Source organism: Muscardinus avellanarius (genome assembly GCF_963383645.1).
Source record: "Muscardinus avellanarius genome assembly, chromosome: 6".
In the NCBI taxonomy this organism is placed as follows: Eukaryota; Metazoa; Chordata; class Mammalia; order Rodentia; family Gliridae; genus Muscardinus; species Muscardinus avellanarius.
In genome coordinates, this window is record NC_137791.1 from 135,275,039 (window position 1) to 135,299,128 (window position 24,090).

At 52.9% G+C, this 24,090-nt stretch overlaps 1 protein-coding gene across 2 annotated transcripts in view; it reads right to left on the reverse strand.

Moving 5' to 3' along the window:
* Positions 1–24,090, reverse strand: part of CRMP1 (collapsin response mediator protein 1) — a gene marked incomplete at both ends in the record, with an annotated part of 63,987 nt that overhangs the window by 12,748 nt on the left and 27,149 nt on the right. For both annotated transcript variants that reach the window (XM_080697667.1, XM_080697668.1), the window contains 6 exons: positions 1,678–1,798; positions 3,115–3,183; positions 9,554–9,634; positions 11,464–11,525; positions 20,573–20,737; positions 23,143–23,327. In XM_080697667.1, coding sequence (XP_080553793.1) covers positions 1,678–1,798; positions 3,115–3,183; positions 9,554–9,634; positions 11,464–11,525; positions 20,573–20,737; positions 23,143–23,327 — 683 coding nt within the window. The remainder of the gene's footprint in view (positions 1–1,677; positions 1,799–3,114; positions 3,184–9,553; positions 9,635–11,463; positions 11,526–20,572; positions 20,738–23,142; positions 23,328–24,090) is intronic.

Here is a 24,090-nt window from a genome sequence, read left to right on the forward strand (position 1 = left end):
TGCTGGGGCTGTCCTTGAACCTGCAATCCTCCTGTCTCAGCCTCCCAAGCACTGGGATTCCAGGCATGTGCCTCCACGCTGGCTTAAAATTCATCTTAAATGGAGACAGTCACACTCCCACTTATGGTTCCTCTGAGCATAATGTACGGAGTGCAGTCGATGCCCAGTAATGGTTGCCGCGTCATCACTGGTCCTACTGGGCTGTCTCCGTTGACCCATGATGCGCCAGTCAGCCTGACGTCACTCCAGGAGAGGGACTGGGCTGACCTGTCCAGGTGTCAATGTCCTGGGGCCGCTGGGCCCAGGAGTCCAGGCTCCATCTGTGTGAGGCGCAGCCCAGCCCTTATCTCCCTCCTCCATCTCTGAGTGTGGAGGAAAGCCGCTCTGGACGCCCTGGGTTCAAAGGTGGTTTGTCCCCAAAACTCAAGCGGAGGCTGCCTCCCTCTGTAAGAGTGTCTGGCACCTGTGCCTGCCTGGTGGGATCACCAGGGAGTTGCCCTCCTGCCTTCGTTCAGGCTCGTCTGGAGGCCGGATCAGGTCTCGCAAGATGGAGCTGGTTACCGCGAGAGCAGGCTTGGTCCCCTCCGCTCACCCTCTGCTTCCTGCCTGCTACAGAAGCCCGCGAGTGTTCCCGTCATTGTGATGCCATCCTCCAGTTTATGACCCAGCCAGGGGACTCTTCAGAGGACGGGAGATGGGGCTATCCAATTTGGACCTTATCCTCTAGCACTGAGCTATTTAAACCTTCTTATAAAAAATAGAATACCCAGACTCAGGTATTCTGTTACAGCAACACTTAGGCCCGGTGCTGGCTGGACACTACACACAGTCCTGTCTGAGGCCTGAGAGTCACACCTGGACTGTCTGGGTCACTTGCTGAGAGGCCCAAGCCCCGTGAAGGCCCACCCAGCAACCCCCAGCTGCATGAGCACGGCCATTACCCTGCAGTCCGCTGACCGGCTGTTGGGAGGGTACCTCTAGCCCCAGTGCCAGCCACAGCCGGAGCCAACAGCACTTGCAGCCAAGAAGGACTCAAACTGTCAACTGCTCAGGACGTGGGACGTGCTGAGGCTGCCACCTGGCTTCACATCCATCTCAGACCAGAGGACGTGGAGGGTCAACGGACAGAGATGCTGGCAGCTGACATCCTGGACCGGCACTGCCCACGTCCAGGACACGCTGTGCCTAGACCGGCTCTGGAACACTCCTTCTCCTTCCCAACCTGCTGCTGACTCTCATCCTGCAGGGCCCACAATGGGCCCTGAGTGTGGGTGCCAACCGTAAGCCCGGTCGGGGGCCAGGAAGGCAGCCCAGGATAAAGCGCTCAGGAAATGGACCAGAGAAAGCGTGGGCAGGAGGCCAGGCCCACAGCAGACCCCCGCTAGTGAGGCAGACACCGGGGAGAGGGCGTCACAAATACAAATCCCACCAGGCAGGACCACCCCAGCCCCAGACGAGGAAGCCTGGGCTCAGGGTCACGCAGGTGCCACACAGTGGACCTGGTACCAAATCTGAAGCTGACTCCACCCTCGCCCCGCCCCACCAGCTTCCCTTTCACAATGGCCGGCAAGGCCTCAGGCGGAGGCTCCTGGCTGGGCTCTGCCCTGGATGTACACTGGAGCCCGCCGGACACCCTTCCTCGGCACCCAGCCGCCCTCGGGCCCGGCCTCCGCATACCCTTCTTCCTGGCCAGCGTGATGATGTCCGCCGCGCTCTTGCTCATCACCTTGGTGATGTACACGGGGCAGTTGATCCGGCCCGCGATGGTGATGGCTCGGAAGACGGCCTCGGCCTCCAGCTGGGGACGTGGCAAAAGGAGGCTCATGGGAAGGGGTGAGACAGCCAACCCCCTCCCCGAAGCCCCAGGTGACCTCCGGATCGGTACTCTTTGATTTTCCCTAGTGAGATGCGATCAGAAGGGAAATCTTCCGTTATCAAAGAAGGAAAACGTCAATTTTTGAAAAGAAAGGGGAAAAGGCAGAGGTCGAAATGTTTGGTTGAGGACTGGGGAGCGGAGTTCTATTACTGGGTTTGTCTGGAGGTACTCGGCACCCCCAGGGGAGGCCAGGCGGGCCACTCTAGGATGGTCTACGGCACGCCAAGTGCCCGGCATCGGTAACTGACAACCATCCTGCTTGTTTGCTCACTGACCAAGCCCACAAACCGCCTGCAGCTCTGTTTACTGTCTAGACTCTAGAACTGTGTGCAGGACCACTTAACAAAGGTCCAGCTATGTTCTGTATTTTTCTTTTCTTTTTTTTTAATGTGGTACCGGGGGTTGGACCCAAAGGTTCTCTTTCTCTGAGCTATACCCCAGCCCTACTTTAGTGTTTATTTTGAAACAGGTTCTTCCTAAGTTGCTAAGGCTGGACTCAAACCTGCAATCGTCCTCTCTTAGCCTCCAGGACTGGGGCTACAGGTGCGCACCACCACGCTTGGCTTACTTTTTCCTTTTAACTTAGTCTGGTGTGGCCCCAAGCGTGGCCCTGCTAGGGGTCTCAAGTGTCCCCACCCTGCTCTGCATGGTGAAGCAGTGGTCGCCCTTCTTGAAGTGGCAGCGACACCCAAGCATATGAGAGCCTCTCCACGGGCCAGGGGCAGACAGCCCAGAACCTCTCGCTCTGCCGTGCGTCCGCAGTGTCCCGCACAGGGCCGGGGCCAGGATGGACGGAGGCCTCACAGACTCGGTCCTGATTCACTGAGGACTTCAGGAAACACCCGCAACTCTGGGAGGGCTTCTAGAGCGCCCGCCTGCTCCAGGCCGGATCTGCCTGGTTCGTTCTGCCCTTCCCTACACACCGCACTCTGCTACCCAGGATACTCGACGACTTTCAATTTGGAACCTCAGCAGATGGTTATTTCCTGGGTGCTGGGCTGTGGCCTGTGGCTCTACCTTCCCGTCATCCAGGGCCCAGATCCTCCTCCAGCCTGGACACAGAAGGGTGGTTGCCAGGGCCCTGTGTGATGACGCCCCTGGGCCCTGGAAGCAGCAGAACCTCTTCCTGGCCTCTTTGATTGGCTTGTGGCCCCCGGGGATCATGGGAAAGAGGAGATGGATGGGGAACAGGAGGAGCTGAGGCGCATGGGAACAGTGAGAACACACCAAGTCCTTACCTCTTCAGGCCGGCTCAGGGCGTGGCCCTCCGGCCCCGTGATGCCCATCTCCAAGATCCGCTTTTGTTCCTACAAAGAGCACATTGAAGTCAGCAATTATAGTGAGTCAGGGCTGGGACCAACCTCCTGTGTAAGGGGAGGGCAGAGGGGGGGGCGCAGGAGGTCTAATGGCGGCAGGCCCGGGCAAAGAAGCTTCCTCCAGCTTCACCTGCCCGCCTCCCTGCATGTCCAGGCCTGCATCTGCTTTATTCCAATTCCCCAGGACCAACTACGAGAGGAAGAGGGTGCTACGAGAGGAGGAGGGTGCTACGAGAGGAGGAGGGTGCTACGAGAGGAGGAGGGTGCTACGAGAGGAGGAGGGTGCTACATGTGGACATGGTTTGCCCCACCAAGACTCTTGCAGCAGCTCGGCGCCCAATTTAGCAGTTCTAAGAGGGGCTGAGGCCTTGAAAAGATGAAAGGTCCTAAGAGACGGCGGTTCCCTCCTGGAGGGATCATTTCCACATTGCTCTGTGAGAGAGGGGCTTGCTAGCAGCAGGCCCGGGCTCCCTGCGGGCTCTCGTGTGCGCACACCTGCTCAGCCCGCACACCTGCTTCCCCTGCCCGGTTTTCTGCTGTGCACGGAGCAGCCAGCATCCTTCCTCAGATCCCAGACGACCCGTGCTCGCAGAACTCCGGGACTGTGAGCCCAAAATTAACTTCCCTTCTTTAGACCAGCCTTGGGCTTTTTTGTTTTATTAATAGAAAATGGACTAAGACAGGAAATCAGTGCCTAAAAGTGGGATTGCTGCTACAGTGGCCCTGCAAGTGTAGAAGGAGGAACGCACCGGAGAATCCCAGCGGACCTTAGACAGTCCACAGGGTGGCTCTGCTGTGGACTCAGGGAGCAGACGGCCAGGGAGAGCCTGGAGGTCTTAGGGACTGGCCATGAGGTCGTGACCAGGGTGCCAGGGAGATCTGAACAGCGAAGACAGTGGGATCCCAGAGAGAAACCCGGGGTGCCTCATCAGCCACTGGGGGGGGTGGCCACCTTGTCATAAAGTAGCAAAACATTGGACGTGCTGGGTGCAGGCCCTAGGATGTCATCGAAGGCAGAACTTTTGAGGGGTGGATTAGGATTTCGGGCAGAAGACATCTCTAAGCAAAATACAGAAAGAGCGGAAAGATACGGTTCCTTTTAACCACTGTGCTGAGATGAAGAAAGGAACTCTTTAAAGACAGTATTTATCTTCAGAAAGAAAGAGAACAAGCTGGGCGTGGTGGCACATGCTTGTAATCCCAGCATTTGGGAGGATCCCGGTTGGCGGCCAGCCTCAGCTACTTAGTGAGACCCGGATTTAAAATGGAGAGCAAAAAATAGGGCTGGGGTTTGTGTAGCTCAGAGGTAGAATGCCCCTGGGTTCCATCCCCAGTACCACACACACAAAAAAAGTAAACGAAGGAAAAGAATTTAAAAAAAAGGAAAGAAAAGAAAGAAAGAAAAGAAAAAAAGAGGAAAGAAGGAAGGATGGGAGAGAACATAAAAATTGGGGATAGCTATGGCAGGTCATGCAAAGAACCAAAGCTATGGGCCGGCGCGGTGGTACACGCCTGCGACTCCAGTACTTGGGAGGCAAAGACAGGAGGATGGCAGGTTTGAGGCCAGCCACGGCAACACAACGAGACTTTCAGCAACCTAGTGAGACCCTGTTTAAAACAAAACACAAAAGGTGCGGCTGTGTAGCGTGGAGGTAGACGCCCCTGGGGTCAATCCCAAGTACCAGGGTGAAAAAAGTATGTTTGGCAGAGAATCCTGAGTGAGGATTCTCCTGAGTGAGGACAGAAATTCACAGGTAAAAGGGAGGCAGGTACTGAGCTTCTGGACCGTGGGGAAGGACCACAAAGGCACCTCCGAGCTCACGCAGGCCGCCCTTCCTACCGCGCGCAGGCTCAGATGCCGGGGTCTCAAGAGCAGAGGCTGGCCGCCCGGGGCCGCTCTGCCCACCGCGCCCCAGCCCTGGGTCCCACGGGCCCGGGTGCTGCAGAGGGTGCACGCGGCCGACACCTGGAGGTGTCTACAAGGTGCAGATTCTCCAGGTGCGCAGAGGGCAGGAGCTGTGGGGTCACGGCGGCTTCTTAGACTTCAAAAGATGCCTTGGAGAGTCTGCGGGCCTGGACAGAAGCCTGTCACAGGGACGGAGCCTCCAGAGATGCCCCCACTGTGGCGATGCCTGGGGGAGCCAGGAACCAAGTGCCGAGTGGGACCGCCGCCTGGGAAAGCCGGGGGCACCTGGCTCCAAGCCCAGCAAAGCTGGGGTGCGGCTGCCCAAGGCCTTGGGCTCAATCTGCCTGGTTGAGCGAAGGGTGCATTCCAGGACGGACGCGCCGTGGGCCCGTCATTCCCTTCTCTTGGAGCACCTTCTCTTGGGGAGTAGGAATGTCGCCCTGTGCCGACTCCGCCCTGCTGTCTGGGAAATGGATAACTTGTTTTGAATTCACAGGTTTGCAGTTGGAAAGACTCTGCCACGAGTCTCAGCTGACCTGGGCTTTGGAATTTTGAATTGACACTGGAACTAATTACGGCTCTGGCACAGTTAGGATGGAATGAATATATTTTGTATGTGGGAAGCATGAGTTTTGGGGTCCAGAGGCAGAATGCCAAGGTGAAAATGGCGTTTGTTCCCCCTAAAATTTAGGCTGATTGATCCCAACACACTAGTGTTGAGAGGGGCTGGATTAGCCTTTCCTTGGGGAGCGAGTCCCCACGCTCTGGAAGCTGCATTTGTTACTGTAAGAGCAGGTTTTTAGGAGGCAAGCCCTCCACCCCTCAGTCTCCTCCCAGATGCACCTGCTTCTCTTCCCTCTCCCAATTCTCTGCCACTGACGTGGGGTACATAGCCTCCTCAGGGTAGGACAGATGCTGACAACATGCTTTTGGACCTCCAGAACTATAAGTCCCACAAACCTCTCTTCTTTATAAATTATCCAGCCTCAGGCATTCTGTTACAGCAACCAAAAAATCAACCGAGACACAGGTTTATAAGGAAAGAGCTTCAAAGGCCTCTGACCACCCTTCCAATCTCTGAGTCTTCCTGCAGGCTATCCCTTGGGGAAGAGTACGGGGTTTGGGTGTTACATGGACCATGAAATCCAAGGATCCCGAGTGGGAGTCCAGCCTCAGCGCTCACCATCTCTGACTCTGGGCACAGCAGGCACGTTCTCTGAGACTCCATTTTCTTTTTTGCATACTGGGGACAACGGTCCAATTATCCCAGGGTTACAACAATGAGCAATTGAGACAGCCCAGCGTAACGCCTAGGGCGTGTAGGAGTAAGGGCGCCTGAGTCAGCAGCCAGCCTCCTTGTCCCTACCACGGTCTCCCCTCCTGGCATCCGCCTTTCTGGCAAGAAATTGCTACCTCGAATCTACCCTAAAACCTTGAAATGGCTCCCTGAGCCGGTGGCCCAGATTCAAATCCATCTGTTCCCAAGTTTCCTCGCCCCAGGAAGACTTCAGCTTCTCCCAACACTAAATTCTTTCTTCTTCTTCTTCTTTTTTTTTACATCACCCAGATGCCAGCTGCGCTGCTAATTTTAACTTCCAGTTTCTGTGTGGTCATTCTCAGATACACCCTGACCACGAGCTCTGGGCCCGTCAACCTCACCAACAAGTCATGATCTCAACTGCACATCTGTGGTTATTAGGCTCGTGTTTATTATCATAACATAAAATGGAAACTATCTCAAGGTCTAACAGCTGGGACAGATTTCAGTCAACTACTGAATCGTTTCCGCCACTGAAGACGGTGTTTACAAAGCATTTCTGAAAACCGTTTACAAAAAGATTTCATGAGACGGAGAAGATTGTGTGCTAAATTGTTTAAATGTCAGTTGCTATTTTTGTAGAACGGAAAGAAAGGAGGGAGGGGAGGGGAGAAAGGGGGAGGAAGAGAAAACCATGAGTGTGGGGGATGAGACAAGAGTGAGGGCTGTCATTTTCATGGGCTGAGTACATGCGCTCTTCCTGTTCTCTTCTGAAACCCTACAGAAAAGATGCACAGGAAACACACACAGTGTGGACAGCAGACAGCAGACTATTAGGAACTGGACGGCAGATGTGCAAAAGGTAAGAGATGTGCCGGGCCTGAAATGCTGGCAGCAAGGAGAGCTATGAAGCCCCCGACTTAAACTTCAGCACCCAGGGCGCAGGCCGGCTCCTCACACACCGGGGGCGGGCGACTGAACTGGTACCCTTTGGAAAACTACTAACACCGAATGTGCGCGTACCCTGCGTATGTCCACGTCCCAAGACCCAGCCAATCTCACTGCGAGGGCTGTACTAACTGAAATGTGGACAGGAATGTTGACAGAAGACAAAGCTGAGTCCCAAAGTTGAAACTATCCAAATATTCAACAACTGGAAATCAGGTGACATATTCATGAAATAAAAATAATAAAACCACTATTGCAGCCCACAACAAACCCAGTGTTGAGTAGAAGAAGCCAGACTTGAGCCAGGCGTGGTGGTGCATGCCTACGGTCCTAGTATTTGAGAGGCTGAGACAGGAAGATCTCAGGTTTGCGGGCAGCCTCAGCAACTTAGTGAGACCTGGTTTCAAAATAAAAAATAAAAAAGGCTGGAGGTGTAGCCCAGAGGTAGAAGGCCAGTGGGTTCAATCTCCAGTACCAACAATGTAAGAAAAGCAGCCAGACTTGGAAGAGCACCTACTGCCTGGTTGCATTTTTATAAAGTGTAAGATCAGGGTAGAGTAAGCAACTTGTCAGCGGTCCCTGCTGACGACCCGCCTCCTGCTCCTCCCGCCCTCCGGGATCTCTTCCAGTTGAGTGTGAGCTGGACTTGGCACCTTGCTTCAGTGACGGGCAAAGAGAGGACAGGGCGTTTCTGTGGTGATGTCCCCATAGCCAGTCACTCTGCCCCTTGGCCTGTGCTTTCTGAAGGAGGCCAGTAGCTTTGCCCGGGGCTATGACCAGGGACATATCTGGCCAGAAAATAGCACAGCCTCCCAGCCTGAGAGTCTGCAAAGGACTGAATCCTGAAAACCACCCCCGGGTCAGGCTGGGCAAGAATACTGTCCCCAGGGGCCTGGCCCGACCCTGTCACTGCGGCCTGAGGGAGATTGAGCCAGGGGTGCCAGCTACACATGGATCCTGACACAGGGGCCCGGGGGATGATAAATGCTATTTGAAGATGCACGCTGAGTCCTGGGGTCATTTCTTATGCAGCCATAGACAAGTGATAAGGTCAGGGTACCAAGACGAGAGCGGTCAATGTTCCCTAAAAAGTGGGGGTGGTCTTGGAAATACTGCAGAAGACTCACGGGAGTGTGGTGAGTGAGTGGCCCAGAACTACCACGCGCAGGCTTCATGGAAGTTGCAGGTGAGCTCTGAATAGAAGCTTGGTGCATGTAGTTGGTGACTGAGGGATGGGGATCTTTGTTACGCGGCAGCAGGGAGCTTAGCAGCACTGCAATCTGCAGCCTTATGCCCAATGAACTAGGCCAGCTAAAGAGCCCTCCCAGCAAAAAACTGACGGTGCCACCTGGTTTCTTCTTGCTGCTTATAGTAAAGTGTTAGAGGGGAGAGGGAGATGGGGGAAAGGACTATGGAACAAACAAAAAGACCAAAACAGGATAGATTTGGAAATCCTCAGCCTCTCCAAAGAGCAGAAGGTATAAAATTAAGAAATGGCTTCTGAGCCAATCTCTTCAAACCTGGGATGCAGCCTCATTACAACGTCTCCCAGTGGGCTCAGGCCCCGGCTCTGGACTTTTGCTTAGAATTTAGAAGTGTGCTGCTACCCAAGTATCAGCCAGTCATAACAACCCTTTAAAGCAATTAACAACAAGCCCATTGATACTCTCTGTCAAACCACGGGGCTCCAGAAGCTTAAGGATGTGTCCCAGGTGGGCGTGGTGGCGCTCCTGATCACCTGTAATCCCAATAATTAGGAGGCTGTGAATCACGGGTTCTGGGAGAGCTCCAGCAACTTTGCTGAAAGGTAGAATGCCACTGGGGTCAATCCCCAATATGAAGAAGAAAGAGAAAATGGAGGAGAAAAAGGAGGAGAAGAAAGAGGAGTAAGAAGAGGAGGATGGAAGAGGAGACCCTGAGCAACATGGGTGGCCAAAGTCCATGCGCAACATCCCCAGCCCTTGTCTGCAAGGTATTTTCATTCAGCTCCTCATCTGCCCTTCAAATATACCCTTCAAGGCCACGAGCAGTTGTGTTGTCCACTGTACAGGTGAGAGACTGAAAGCCATGCAGCCACGCGGCCAGCCCGCGCCATGCTACAGAGCGTGTGTGAGCCTCGCCGGGCACCTGATCGGACACCTGGCTCTTGGCCCGGCCTCTCACTGCGCGGTGGGCTGTAGCCAAGGCCACACGCCCTTCCAGCCCGCCCTAGAGAGGGGCAGTGGGCTGGGGTGGGGAGGGAAACTCACCTGAGCTATCAAGTCCCCGTTCTCCGCGTGCACCATGATCAGGGCTCCCAGCCCCTTGAGGAAGGCGAAGGCCTCGTAGAGCTGGGGACAGAGAAGCCGGTGAGCGAGAGGCCTCCCACGCGCGTGCTCGCGGCTCGAGCCTCCTGGGGCCTCCGTGGACACTGCACGGTGTCTCATGATGGTGGAGTGTGTCGCTGACCACCCCCCGCCCCGACAGCTTCCAGGCCCCGAGGCGGGGGCGGGGCTGGGTACAGCTGAGGATGAAACCCCTCAACAGATGACACCTTTTGGCGCTCCGCGGGCCGGCCCCCTCGGGGTCACGGGCAGATGCTGACAGGGACAACTGGGGTGGGACGGTCGTTTACAGCTTTGCTGAGACTGTGAGACAGAGCAGCTCGGCCGCGGCCACAGATGCACAAGAACCTGAGCCCCTGCCGCTGGCCAGGCCACGGTGGGAGCAGGCTCCGAGTGACTGTCCTCAGAGGACACATGGGGAGCAAACACCGCCGACTGCCCGGTGTCCCCACGGAGCAGCAACAAAGCCACCAAGCTCCAGGGCCCGGAACCTCAAACCTCTTCTCACGGCACCGTGGGCATTTCCCTGGCAGACAGCAGGTGGGGGGGACTTGTGGGGCTGGAAGCACCCTGGAGGACCCCCACCCAGGGGCCACTGGATCCCACCACGCCCAAGGCCACAGGATCCCACCACGCCCATGCAGGGCTGTGGTGGCACCAATGATAGCAGCAGCAGCAAAACCCCAAATCCACCAGTGCGTCCCCTGCTACTTTATCTGTGGACCTGAACTCGTTTTCAGCTTTTATAATCATCATCACCATCATCATCATCATCATCATCATCATCATCATCATTAGTGTGTGTGTGGTACTGGGAATGGAACCCAGGGGCATTCTACCTCTGAGCTACATCCTCAGCCCTATTTTTTATTTTGAAACAGGGTCTCACTGAGTTGCAAAGGCCCTCACTAAGTAGCTGAGGCTGTCTATGAACCGTGATCCTCCTGTCTCAGCCTCCCGAATGCTGAGATTACAAGCGTGCGCCACCACGCCCAGCTTGTTTTCAGCTTTTAGGACCCCCTTTGCTGTTGGCACCAGAGGCCTCCAGGCACCCAGGGGAGCCAGGTTCTGCTGTTCCTGGTGCTCCCTGGAGGGCAGGCACAGAGTCACCCATCCCCCTCCAGCTTCCTGACACCGTGTGGCCAGGGCTCACACAGTCCTGGCCTTTTGCTTGCCCCTCTGACGACCTCTGTAAGGTGCTCTTAGGAGCTAAAGCTCAGAAAGGGTGGGAAAGCTGCCCCAGGCTGCCCAGCATTTAGCAGGAATGGCCAGGGCTAAAGGCAAGCAGGCTGGTCTAGTGCCCACAGGTTCCTCCACCACACTGACAGGCACAGAGAAGGGAGAAGGACCGTAAAAGCAGGCAGCGGGAGGCCAGGTGGGGAGGACAGGTCACCCACGCTCACAGCAGCTTGCAGGGCTTCGTCCTCGCGCCAGCACCCGCCCAGGGTGCAAGCGCAGGCAGGGCCAGAGCCTTCTAGCTTTCAGAGAAGGAAAAAAAGGCATGTGTGGCTAACACCCGCCGCTGGTGTGAGGGAGGCCCGGGCTCTGCGCCTGCCAGGTCCCTGCAGTGTGCCCAACCTGCTCCAGCCCCAGGTTGACCGTGAGCTTCCAGAAGGATGTTTCCTGAGCCCGGCACGCGGGGATCTGTGTCTGCACTGTGCTCTGAGGGTCTGGATTCCAATGAGCTCTCTGATGACCCGAGGATGAGCCATCTTGGTGGGATAGGGTTCCAGACCGAGCCGGGGCCCAGTGCTCACAACCTCCCTTACGTGGGGCCGCCTGCGCTGGCGAGGCCAGGTCCTCCGGGTGGAGAGGTGAGTGTGCGGAGGACCTACCTGGCTGTCAGACATCTGGTAGAGGTCCTTGTAGGCCATGTAGACCTGGAAGGAGTTGACACCTGTTTCAGGATAAAAAGGAGAAGAGAGACACATTAAGAAAAAAGAAACGTGTTTTTCTGTACATCAATCATCACAGTAACTTCAGAGATGAAGGGGGCTGTGGGGATTCGCAGAGGGGACGCCTAGCCCAGCCTGGTGTGGGTGAGGACCGCAGGGGGCACCTGGGGAGTCACACCTGAGCCGAGTGTGAAGGCAAATGAAGGGGGGTTGGAAGAGAGGGGAGGGGAGCGCACTTCCAGAAGATTCTGTTGTTTGCCATTGGGCACCGGGAGGTTGATGTTTCTATTAGATGAAGAAAAATGGATCCAGCAACAGTACACAGGTTTCTTTACTGCAGGGCTTCTGGCAGATGGTAGTGTGATGGTGTGTATTAAGAACATTCAAGCCAGGCACGGCGGCACAAGCCTGTAATCCCAGCGCTTGGGAGGCTGAGATAAGAGGATCACGGGTCCAAGGCCAGCCTCAGCCATCTGTGAGACTCAGCAACTCAGGGAGACCCTGTTTCAAAATTAAAAAATAAAAAGGGCTGGGGGTGTAGCTCAGAGGTAGAATGCCCATGGGCTCAATCCTCAGTATCACACACACACACACACACACACACACACACACACACACACTCAAAAGAATACTCAAGAAGGGGGTGAACAAGCATTCCCTTAACTTGGTGGATTCCAAACCCATTTTCACAGGATATTAATTTTCTACTCGCCACATTTCTTACTGAGTACTTCTATGTGCAAACATCATTCTACAAGCTCAAGGCACACCCGGCGACAAGGTAGGTAGGCGCCCATCCACATTCCAGCAGGAATGCCACGCAAGAGGTAAACAATTGATTTGAGATGGACTCTGGAGCCAAGGGACAGTTAGCAGGCTGGGAAACTTGTGAGATTCACGAAGCTTTTGCAACAACTTCCATCAAGAGGGGGAGTCTATCTCCCACCCCGAGAATCTGGGATGGTGTCCAGATGCAGAGACCACAGAACGATGCCCAAGTTACACGGCCCCAGTGCCGAGCGTCGGCCCCAGGACCGGCAGCCGTTGGGCTAAGTTCCTCAGAACCACGGGAAGACGCGGGGCTGCTGGAGAGAGACGGAGCACAAGCCCACAGTCCAGCCGGCCCCGCGAGGCCCCAGGCGTCACTGTGCGGGTGCAGAAAGGAGCACTGCCCGCTGAGCCCACCCAAGGGCCCACCCATGAGCAAGCAAACAATTGCCACTTCCGATTACTAGTGAAGCAGTCCACATCACATAACACAAGCTGTACCATCCTGACCGCGTTTCCATGGTTACATGCGGTTCAGTGGCACTAGGTATATTCATTATTGTGTAGCCATCCGCATCGTCCATCTGTAGGATGCTTCGTCTTGTAAAACTGGAGCTCTGTTCCCCTTAAACACCAGCGTCTTGTTCTTCTCTTCCCAAGTCTCTGGAAGCCGCCGTCCCCTCTCTGTACATGAACTCATTACGTTAGGTACTTCACGCACCTATGGGTATAGCTCGGGACCTTTTGGGACTGGCTTAGTAACTTAGTATGGTGTCTCCATGTGTATATCCAGGTTGTAGAATTATCAAAATCTACTTTTTCAAGACTAATATTCCACTGCGCACACAATACATACGATGTTGTTTATCCTGTATCTGCCGAGAGACGCCTGGGTCTCCTCTACCTCATGGCTATTGTGAGTGATTCTGCTATGGACGTGGGTAAGCAAGTATTTCTTTGAGCTGCTGCTTTCAATTCTTTTGGGCACATACCAGAAGCAGAACTGCTGGATAATACGGTAGTTTTCTTTTAAATAATATTTGGAACCACCAATTTTCCACAGTGACTATACCATTTCTCATTCCCACCAATGGGACACCATGGTATAATTTTAACACTTCTTTTCTTTTCTCTTTAGCACAAGGTGGTACCTCACTGTGGTTTTAACAGTTGCTGTTTTTTGTTCATGTTTTTGTTTTTGCAGGTCAGGGAATGGAACCCAGGGGCATTCGACCTCCGAGCTACACCCCCAGCCCTATTATTTTTATTCTTTACTTTGAAACAGGGTCTCACTGAGTTGCAGGGGGCCTCACTAAGTGCTGAGGCTGTCCGTGAACCGCGATCCTCCGGTCTCAGCCTCCCCAGCGCTGGGATGACCGGCGTGCCTTCCACGCCCGGCCACAGTTGCGGTTCTTTAAGACATCGAGACCAAGTGATACAGAAACTGGTAGTTGGGTGCTGTAGCCAAAACCAAAAACACTGCGCTGGCTCTGGGATGGGTACTGGGTGGAAGAGCAGGAGGAGCTGCTCAAAGGCTGGGAAAACAGCAAAAGAACTGAGCAGAGAGTGAGCAGGCGACCGCCACTAGGTGACGGCAAAATAACGGGAGACACTGGAGTGAAAGTCCCCAGGGAACTTGTGAATCCAGCCGAGGCGATTTCCATGAATAGCAAAAGTGTCACTGCGCTTCTTCACGCTGTGCGTGATGAGGCATAAGAGATAAAAGATGAATTGAAGTGAGGGGTAGAGAACACACCATCCCGGCTGCAGATTCAGTGGATGCACAGAAGCCCACGAATGCCGGATTGAAGCAAAGGAGTCTTTCTCATCTTCGTTCTTGCTAGCCGACAGACGATTCCCAAACAAAAAATGTCCTCAGACTAAAGCTTACTACATCAAGGAGGTAACCACAACTCCTTGTTAAGATCCCAGAAAAATCTCACTTGGTCTCTCTAGTACACCTCCGCAGTAGGACAAAAACATTCTAAGGTTCTTAAAGATGTCACAGAGCACACCAATCATCACCTAAAACAGGCTTGTCTCAAAAAAGATTTGACCGTGGAGTCGGCTAGCGTAGGATGCATCAACCTGTACTAAAAGAGGCGGACACGGGTGAAAGGGGGTCGCTTCTTATGGTAGGGAAGCTTGAGGAAGCTGCAGAGACGATCCATTTTTCTGGGAAGGAACTATGTCATGGTAAAGGCTAGGCTATGTAAAACAAATTGTTTAGAGCGGAAAATAGCCAACTTCTATAGACAGCCAGGTTAGTGAGCGTTTTAGGCCGTGTAGGTCACATACAGTCTCTATCTCATATCTTTTTATTATTGTTGATGTTGTTTGATGGTTTTTTGCTCTTAAAATGTTTTAAGAATATAAAAGACATTCTTAGCTCAAGGGCAATATAAAGTAGTCCAGGCCAGGTGTGGCTCCTGGGTCCTATGAAGTTCGCTGGCTCCTGACTTGGGCGCTTCTCCCAAGGAGAGGACCAGGCCCTGGTGAGGAGACAACGCCTACCTCCAGAATTGGTGGACCTGGAAGCACTGCCTGGCTGGATTCCAGAATTCGTAGACATCACGACAAGACGCCCTGTTTTTTCTTTCTAAATAAGAGTGTTATCTGGGTGCACTGGTGCACACCTGTAATCCCAGTACTTAGGAGGCTGGGACAGTGGATTGCAGGTTTGAAGCCGCCCTCAACAACTTAACAAGACTCTCGGCAACCTAGTGAGACCCTATTTCAAAGTAAAAAAAAAAAAAAATTTAAGACAGGGCTGGGGTGTAGCTCAGAGGTAGAATGCCCCTGGGTTGATCCTCATACCACATAAATAGGGAAGAAAGAGTGTTGATTATGCTCACCCTGTCCCTGTCCCCACCGTGTAGGGGTGCGTGGGGAGCACACGTCACCGAGCACTTCAGTTCATAGGTTTTTAGGTCAAGAGAAGTCACGGCCAAGCTGCTTCATCTGCGACCCACGTAAACAACCATGATGGGACAGCGGGCTTTGCGTATTATACCACAATCAGATGACACTTTGGGGATTGCTGGAAGAAGGCGGTACTATTTTACACATGGGAGGAATATAATCTGTCTGGAACTATGCACCCTAATAGGCTAAGATGGCCACGAGCACCTTAGGGTGCTTCCTATCAAAAGACAGCCATTTCCCCACCCCTGAATCTGGCTGCCTTGGGGACTTGCTTTGACCCCCAGGATGCAACTGAGATGCTCTGCAAGTCCCCAGTGTAAGATGCCAGGGGCCTTCAGCATCCATACTTGCCCTTTTGGAAAACCATCGTCATGGAAAAAGTCCCAGAGACACTCTGGAGCACAGAGATGATGTGTGGAGTCACCCCAGCTGCCCAGCCACGGCCCAAATGCCGAGGAAAGAGATGAAGAACTGCTGAACTGAGTCCAGGAAAATTACCAACCAAATGAACAGTAATAAGTGATTGTTGTTTTAAGCCTGAAATTTGGGGTAGGTTGTTATACAGCAGAGCTAGCTGATACAGAGAATAAAATGGTGAAAAGACAATAAGATCCAGGAGCTTTGTGCAAACAGAATCACACCACTGCCTTTGTTTTGCTGTCCTGAGAAAATAACCCAGGGCCTGAGCCCCAGGAAGCCACAGGCAATACAAGTTCTTTTTCTCTCCAACACAGCTTGGCTTGTCTTCTCCTTTCAATGGTTTCCAAAGTAAAGTCTCTGTTTTGAGACTGAAATGCTGCCGACGTCCAAGAAAACCAATCATGATCAGTAGTGGTCTTTGAGGTCTGTGGCTTAGAAACCACAGGCAGGTCTCCCTCGTCAGCAGTTTATGGAAATAAATTCCATCCGGAGGGACAGCCATGTCCTTGCCAAGTCCACACGGCATCTTATCACGGCTTACTCTAGAACAGCTTCCTCTTGGGTCTTGAGATGACTGAAATAAGCCAGGGATCAACTGGTCAACGGATAGACATGGACGCCGAGTCTTATATCCCAGGGTGGAGCTCATCCTGGAGGGAGCTCTGTGTCCTGTTCTCTGGGCCCAGAGGAAGGAGGCGAGGGGGTGGTGGCAGTGTGAAGGGGTGACGAGCTGTTCCCCTGCAGAGGCTCCCAGTGGGGCTGGAACCCAGTCAGCGCCCTCATGCCATGCTTCCAATCACTATAGCCGAGTTCCAGTCCTACTGCTGTGTGACACTGGAGGAGTTCCTGTGCCTCCTGGGCTTCAGTTTCCTGTCCTACTGCTGTGTGACACTGGAGGAGTTCCTGTGCCTCCTGGGCTTCAGTTTCCTGATCTCTAACTGGAGGGCACTGCACGGCTGTATTCTAAATTGCCTTCCCATCCTGAACAGGCCCTGCCCGTGGCATTAAATACAGTCATGGTAATGACTGAGCTTTCCGAGCAATCCCTTATGACTTAGAGATGCACTGAGATGTCTCCCCCAGATTTCCCTGACACACTCACTGAGAGCCTATCTGGTGCCAGACACATGCTAAGTACCCGGGATGCAGACGCTAATGAAAGCATCTTTGGGGAAATCAATCGGCCGGCACCTGAGTATCGGCTGCATCTCCCAGCGAGCAGGAGCATGCCACCGTGAGCCCACGATGGTGCCAGCCTCAGGGTGGGCAGGGGCAGGGGGACCACCAGGAAAGTAGACAAAACCACTTGGTCTTAGCAAACCCATCACAGGGAAAGGCAGGGGTACAGAGCGGACGCTAAGCTGGTGGGGACACGAGGGAAGGCTTCCACGGGGAGACGCAGCTCGGCCTCCAAGAGAAGCATCGCTCAGCAACGTCGAGAAGGGAGTCAGAGGGACCGGCACTCACACGGGCCTGAGTAAGAGGCAGCACCGCCCATGGGAAACCCAGAGGGCAGCGTCCTGGGAAAATGCCCCAGAAAGCACACGGGCCATTTGGGGACTGTCCTGGGATAATGTGGGGCCTAAGACGTGGATTAGAAAAAATAACCCACATCTGAAAGATAACAAGAAGCAGGCATGGTGGTGCATACCTGGAATCTCAATACTTGGGAGGCTGGGATAGGAGGATCACAGATTCAAGACTAGCCTTAAAAATAAAAAATAAAAATAAAAAATAAAAAGGCCGGGCGTGGTGGCACATGCTTATAATCCCAGTACTTGAGAAGGTGAGGCAGGAGGATTGCAGGTTTGTGGCCAGCCTCAGCTACTTAGTGAGGCTCTCAGCAACTTAGTGAGACCCTGTTTCAAAATAAAAATTAGAAAATAGTGCTAGGGGTGTAGCTTGAAAGTAGAATGCCCCTGGGTTCAATCCCCAGTACTGCAAAAAATAAATATAATAAATAAAATAGGACTGGCGGGTAGAACAACCCAGGGTTTAATCCACATTACCACACATAAACACACACACACAAAGAAAATACTTTGCAATGCTGGCTAGACACTTAAAAACCTGCACGGCCATTCACAGTTAACCACGTTTCAGAGCCAACTCGACGTCCATCCACAGACAGATGGTTAAGGAAAATGTCTTAGGGACCAACCAGAGTTAAACTCAGTAGTGAACAAAATGTGACTGTGCAGGATTGTGGATGGAGCCAGAGCCCATCACACTGAGTGGGTACGCCAGGGCTGTGTGTGCTCGCTCCTCTGTGGGAGCTACAAAAATACAGGAAAGAAAGAGATCTTGAAAATAAGAGAGGCCAGGAGAAGCGGAGGCTGGGGAGGGGGCAGGATAAATTAGGCCACGTGCGTAGTGAACGTGTCCCTATAAATTGCTAGGTACGCATCATTATAATACACCAATAAAAAATTAAAAATAAAGCCCATGTGGGTACCTAGAGATGCCACCAGGGCTTTTTTTTTTTTTTTCCTAGCCATTAAGCAAGAGGAAACAGCAAGGGTAGGGCCCAAAATATCAAGACCCCAATGATGCCCCTCGCCAGGAGAGCCCGCTGCCATCTCCCCTCACAGTTACGGGGCTCCCTCCCCAGCCCGCTCCACACCCTCCTGTTCCTCCTCTTGTAATCCCAGGATTCGGGAAGCTGAGACAGGAGGATCGCAGGTCTGTGGGCAGCCTCAGCAACTTAGTGAGACCCTGTTTCAAAGATAAAAAGTAAAACAGGAGCCAGGTGTGGTGGCGCACGCTTGCAATCCCAGCATTCGGGAAGCTGAGACAGGAGGATTGTGGTTCGGGGACAGCCTCAGCTACTTAGTGAGGCCCGTTCGCAACTCAGCAAGACCCTGTTTCAGAATAAAGAATAAAAAATCGGGCTGATGTTGTAGCTTGGAGGCAGAATGCCCCTGGGTTCCATCCCCAGTACCACAATAAAAAAAAGAAAAGAAAAAGTAAAACAGGGCCGGGGGTGTAGCTCAGAGGTAGAATGCCCCTGGGCTCAATTCCCAGTATAACAACAACAAAAACTATATGCTGACGTCCACAGGGGTAACATGGAAAATTGCTCAGACCTAACAGTGGGGGAGCACAGCCAGGTACCAAGTCGTAAATTCTCTTAGATTAGGATTCCGTGGGTAGCTACAGAGGGATTCACAACAGCCGCAGCAGAGGAATGAAGCCTTCTAGTCATAAAGGGACATATTACACATCTAAACTGAGGGGCAGCAGGGGATAACAATGAGCTTTCCACAAAGGAAAAAGGTAGCAAAGCCGGGCGTGGTGGCACACACCTACAATCCCAGTACTTGGGAGGCTGAGACAGGAGGATCGCAGGTTCAAGGCCAGCCTCAGGAACTTCGTGAGACAGTCAGCTACCTGTTTCAAAACGAAACATCAAAAGGGCTGGGGTGTAGCTCAGAGGTAGAATGCCTCGGGGTCCAATCCCCAGTACCATAAAAAAAGAAGAAAGAGAAATATCCGTGAAATGTTCAACGTGATTATAATTAGAGCGCTGCAATCAATCAACAACGGCCGTGCGCTGTGTGCTGAAATTGGCGAGTTGTTCACAGACACAACAGCATCCAATAGTGAAAATCCTCAGGCGGGGCTGTGCGCGTGCGTGCACACCCGCCAGGGAGTCAATCAGGCAGGAAGTGCCTCTAAGTCACAATCGCTAAAACCCTCACTCTGCCAGGTCACCTCTCGAAATCTAAGAAGCATAAGTAGGGATGCGAGTAAGTGTTTGTACATGAAGCTGCTCACCGTAACACAATTTATACTGAAACAAACAGAAAACCTGCGCGTCCAATAAAAAGAAATCAGCTCAGCAAATTGGCCATTACGTTTTATGTGATGAGCCATTAAAAAGTTACTGATGAAGAGTAATGCTACTCATAAAATGTTAAGTGGAAGGAGAGGGAGTTCAAGCAATGCTACGAGGTGGCCATATAAGGAAAAGAGCCACTGGAACAGATCGGGGACGTACGCAATCATCTTTAACGTTCACGGGAAACTGCAGCCGGAGGCAGAGCCAGGTTTTTTTCTCTTATTGATTTTCCAATTTTTTTTATGTATTGCAAATGACATTTTAATAAGAAAACACAGCATATGTACTTTAAAATGGAAAGCACACCCTAGCTCCCCTCGAAGCCCCTCCATAGCGGCCCTTCCTGGAGAGCTCTCTGGGACTCCCCGTCCCGGGCTGGTCACTCCCGACCCGACTCACTCTGGGCTGCTGTCCTCTGCTTCTGCCCTGTCTTCTGTGCGGTCCATCTGCACCTGACACCCTGCATGCGGAAAGGTCCACGCTGAGCAGGGTGACAAGTGTGAGCCCGGACAGAGGGCATCTGGGGGACGCGGAGCTGTGCAGGCACAGACATGCACAGAGCTCGGGGCTTAACAGAACGGCCAGACAGACATCCAGCATCTCACGATCCCGGAGCAAGGGACAAAGTACCCCCCTAGAGGCCCAGGCGCCCAGCTTGAGACACTCAAGGAAGGAAGCAGTTCCGATGGGAGAGGGGGAAGGCAACCACTGAGCTGGGTCCTGAAGGAGAGTCGCATCTCACGGACAGAAGGAAAGGCCACGCCTCGCAGGGGGCAGCTCGAGCAAAGGGCCAGCGGTGTGGCAAGCGGTAGGAGTGGCAGCCAGGATGACAGGAACCCAGGGTAGGGTATGGCAGAGAAGGCTTCCAGGGCCATCAAAATCGGGCCTTCTGTGGACAAAGGGTGCTCTCAAAAGGTTCAAGACAAAGAGGATGACGCCCTGAGAGGGGACCCTGCCTTCCCGCCGTCCATGCGGCAGTGCACAGCCTGAGACTGGGGGAATGGCAGATACAGAGAAAGGGATTCGAACTCCACGTGCTCTCCAGATCTACCCAGGAACAAGGGCTCCAAAGCTCTGTTCTGGGCTCAAACTGACCTTTATCCTGCACCAGCACCTCCAGCTCCTCCCGAACACCATCGTACCAGCTCGTGATGTCTACGTGGAGGGAGTAGTCGCAGCAGGACTTGGTGTCAGCTGCCTCGTGCCACTTCTCGAAGGAAGTCAGCAGGCTGGAGCCCGGCTCAGGAACAACATGGTCAACTGGGATAGAGAAACAAGTGTCATGATGCTTAGTGCCCAGGTGATCACAGTGGGAGCCAGATCACCGCCATCATCCCCATCAGTATCAACACCATCGCCATCCTCCTCACCCTCACCATCCTCACCTATGATCATCATTGCCATCACCATCAGTATCAACATCTGCATCATCGCCATTCCCATCCTCATCCCAATCACCACCATCACCATCAGCAAGCTCTTCAATATCACCACCATCACCCCCATCAGTATCAACACCAACACCATCACCATCCTCACTGCCATTACCATCCTCATCACCATCACCATCAGCAAGCTCAATACCACCACCACCAGCATCATTATCACCACCTTACCATCTTCATTAATATCACCGCCACCACCACCATCACCACCATCAGCACCGCCATCATCAGCATCCTCCTCACCAATATCCCGTCACCATCATCACCATCCCCATCAATATCTGCCATCGCCATGTCACCATCAACACCACCATCTTTATCCTTATCATCACCAATCACCATCACCAGCATTATCATCAACACCATCCTCCTCACCATCACCTCACACCTTGGTCACCATCGTCATTAAAACCACTGTCACATCCCATCAATAGACCACCATCACCACCTGTTATCACCATCAATGCCGTCATCATCATCTTCATCATCACCATCATCACCACTACCCCTACCATTACCATCATCATCCTTACCAACACCATCATCACCATCACTGACTGGCGCAGAAAGCCCAGGTGACAAGGATCTCAGAAACTGAGGAAAGTTAACTTTCTCGTCTCCTTTCAAAATAAAATCTAAAATGTCAAGGTGCTAAAATAGGGAGGCCTGTCTTTAAACCTCACCTGCTCACCTCTCCCTCCAGCTCTGCCTTGGTCTCTGCACACAACCTCCCTCCCCAGGCAGACATCCGTCAAGCTGTCCAGAGAAAGGAGTCTTTGCTCTTCCCCCACTCCTCCCACAGTCTAGCACCAGCCTTTGCTCATTCAATCTTCCTGCCTCCAGGTCCAGGGGAAACTCAGGGCCCAGGGAATCGCTCCCTCCTTTCCTCTCACTCCTCCGTGGCCTCCGTGTCAACAGGAACTTCTGGCTCCGTTGCCTTTCGTCCCACTTCTCTGAGTGTTTCCTCTCAATCTCCTTGCAGACCCCTCCACTGGCCCATCAGCAAGTTCTCCCCACCCCTGTACTCTCACTGGGGCTCGCCACAGGCAACAAAAACAAAAACAACAACAACAACAAAAAATTACAGCCCAGAGTGGGCTTGGCCAAATGGAGCGATAAGGTGGTAGGTCAGGGAGGTTCCTGCCAACTTTGCACACTGCTGTTAGCCAGAGAAGAGCCTGGCTGAGTTACTGGTTTGAGAATGGGAGACCCGAGTGAGGGCCCCCCAAATCTTGCTGTAGCCTGAAGCAGAGACACCCCAGCATGCCCTATATCCACTTGAATAGGAGACATCAAGTGCTGTGGGAAATCTGGGGGCTGCCATGGTTTGAAAATGACAGTGGACCCCACGGGGTCCTCAATGTGGCTTTGTGGACAGGGGTGGGGCCCTAGGAGGCGGGGCCAGTGGAAGGTCATTAGGTCATCGGGGTGTGACCTCACAAAGAACTGATGCTGGCTTCTCAGAAGGAGCTGGCTGTTCCCAAGAGGCTGAGTCACTATAAAGCAAGGCGGGCCCCTGCTCATTCTCTGGTTCCCGACCAGCCACATGACTTCTACTTCTCAGAACACATGCTCCCATCAAGACGCCATCCACCATGTTGCAATTTAGCCAAGGATGCCCTTACCGAAGGCCAAATCCAGGGATCCACCTGATTCCCAAACTGTAAGCTAAACTTAAAACCTCTTTTCTTTATAAAGCATCTGGGTGTTGTGTTATAGCAACAGAAAACAAACTAATGTAGGGGCTGTTTGTTATACAGCATTATCGTAGCATTACTATAGCAAGAGTGATGAGCACATCCCCTTCCTTACCTCAGTTGCTGACCTCTAGTCTCCCACCTGTCACAAGAATCCCATGTCATTTCTAAAACTTCAACAATCTTCACACTTCAGAATCTTTACCTCTCTCTAATCCCAATCATTCTTTACATTCCACTTTTAAGTTTGTCCAGTTTCTAAGAATCAACACACTAACTTCAGTCTCATCCTAAGCACTAACATCCATGATATCTTCCTATCTTTCTTTGGTAACACATAAAAACAATGAGTTTACAATTTTTAATGTGCATATGCATGTAAAATTGTCGTGTGCACCACCAGCAAACACTGACTTTATGAAGGTTTTCAGGGAGAAGAAAATTAGGTGATGCCGAGCAAAGCACTGGGTCGATGCTGAGCTCCACGGTGAGACCAGAACCCTGGCCAGGGGCGGGGACTCACTGATCATGGTGGTCCCGCCCGCCAGCGCCGCCCTGGTCCCCTGGAAGAAGTCATCAGCCGCGGTCATGCCCTGGCAGGGCTTCTGCAGATACGTGTTGACATCGATCCCTCCAGGAATAACCATCCGCCCATTGGCCTCGATGGTCTTCACTCCACCCGGAACAATTAAGTTCTCTCCTATTTGCCTGGGGACAAAAGACAGAGGGGCCTTTGGTTCTTAAAAGGGGCAGCCGACAGCACAACTCAGTCCCACTAAATAAACACTTTTTGTTGTGGTGGTATTGGTGTTGGTACTGGGAATTGAACCCAGAGACATTCTACCTCTGAGCTCTACACCTAGCCCTTTTAAAATTTCTGTTTTGAAACAAGGTTTCAGAGGTGCTGAGGGTCTACTAAGTTGATGAGGCTGGCCTCCAACCTGTGATCCTCCTCTCTCAGCCTCCCAAGTACCGGGATTACAGGTGTTTGTTACCATCCCTAGCCCACTAAGCAAACCTTTTTGAGCTGGGTCTGACACAGGGGATTGGGTGGTTGGAGAGAACTTAGGAAAAGACCCTGCCCTGGAGGGGCTCACCATCCACAGAGCTGACTGCTTGAACTCAGTAGAGCAGAGAACAGGTGAGCTGCTTTCTGGCTGGTTATTCGGGAAGGCTCCTTAAGGAGGGGATGGCAGAGCTAGAGGAAGTGGAGGTGAGACCAGCCCTATCAGGTAATGCAAGCTATCTGAACGGCCAGTCTCTCTCTGGTACTTTGCACAGTTTGGGCAAGGTTCCTGGAGACAGAGAGGAGCATTGCTATAAGGGTGTGAGTCCCCTACCCCTCAAGCTCACAGAAACTCGGAAATGGGCTGAGCTGCACCCCCAATCCACGTGTTGAAGCCCTAACCCAGCACCTCCAAATGGTTCCTTGGAGACAGAATGGAGACTGAGGTGACTGAGGTACGAGGTC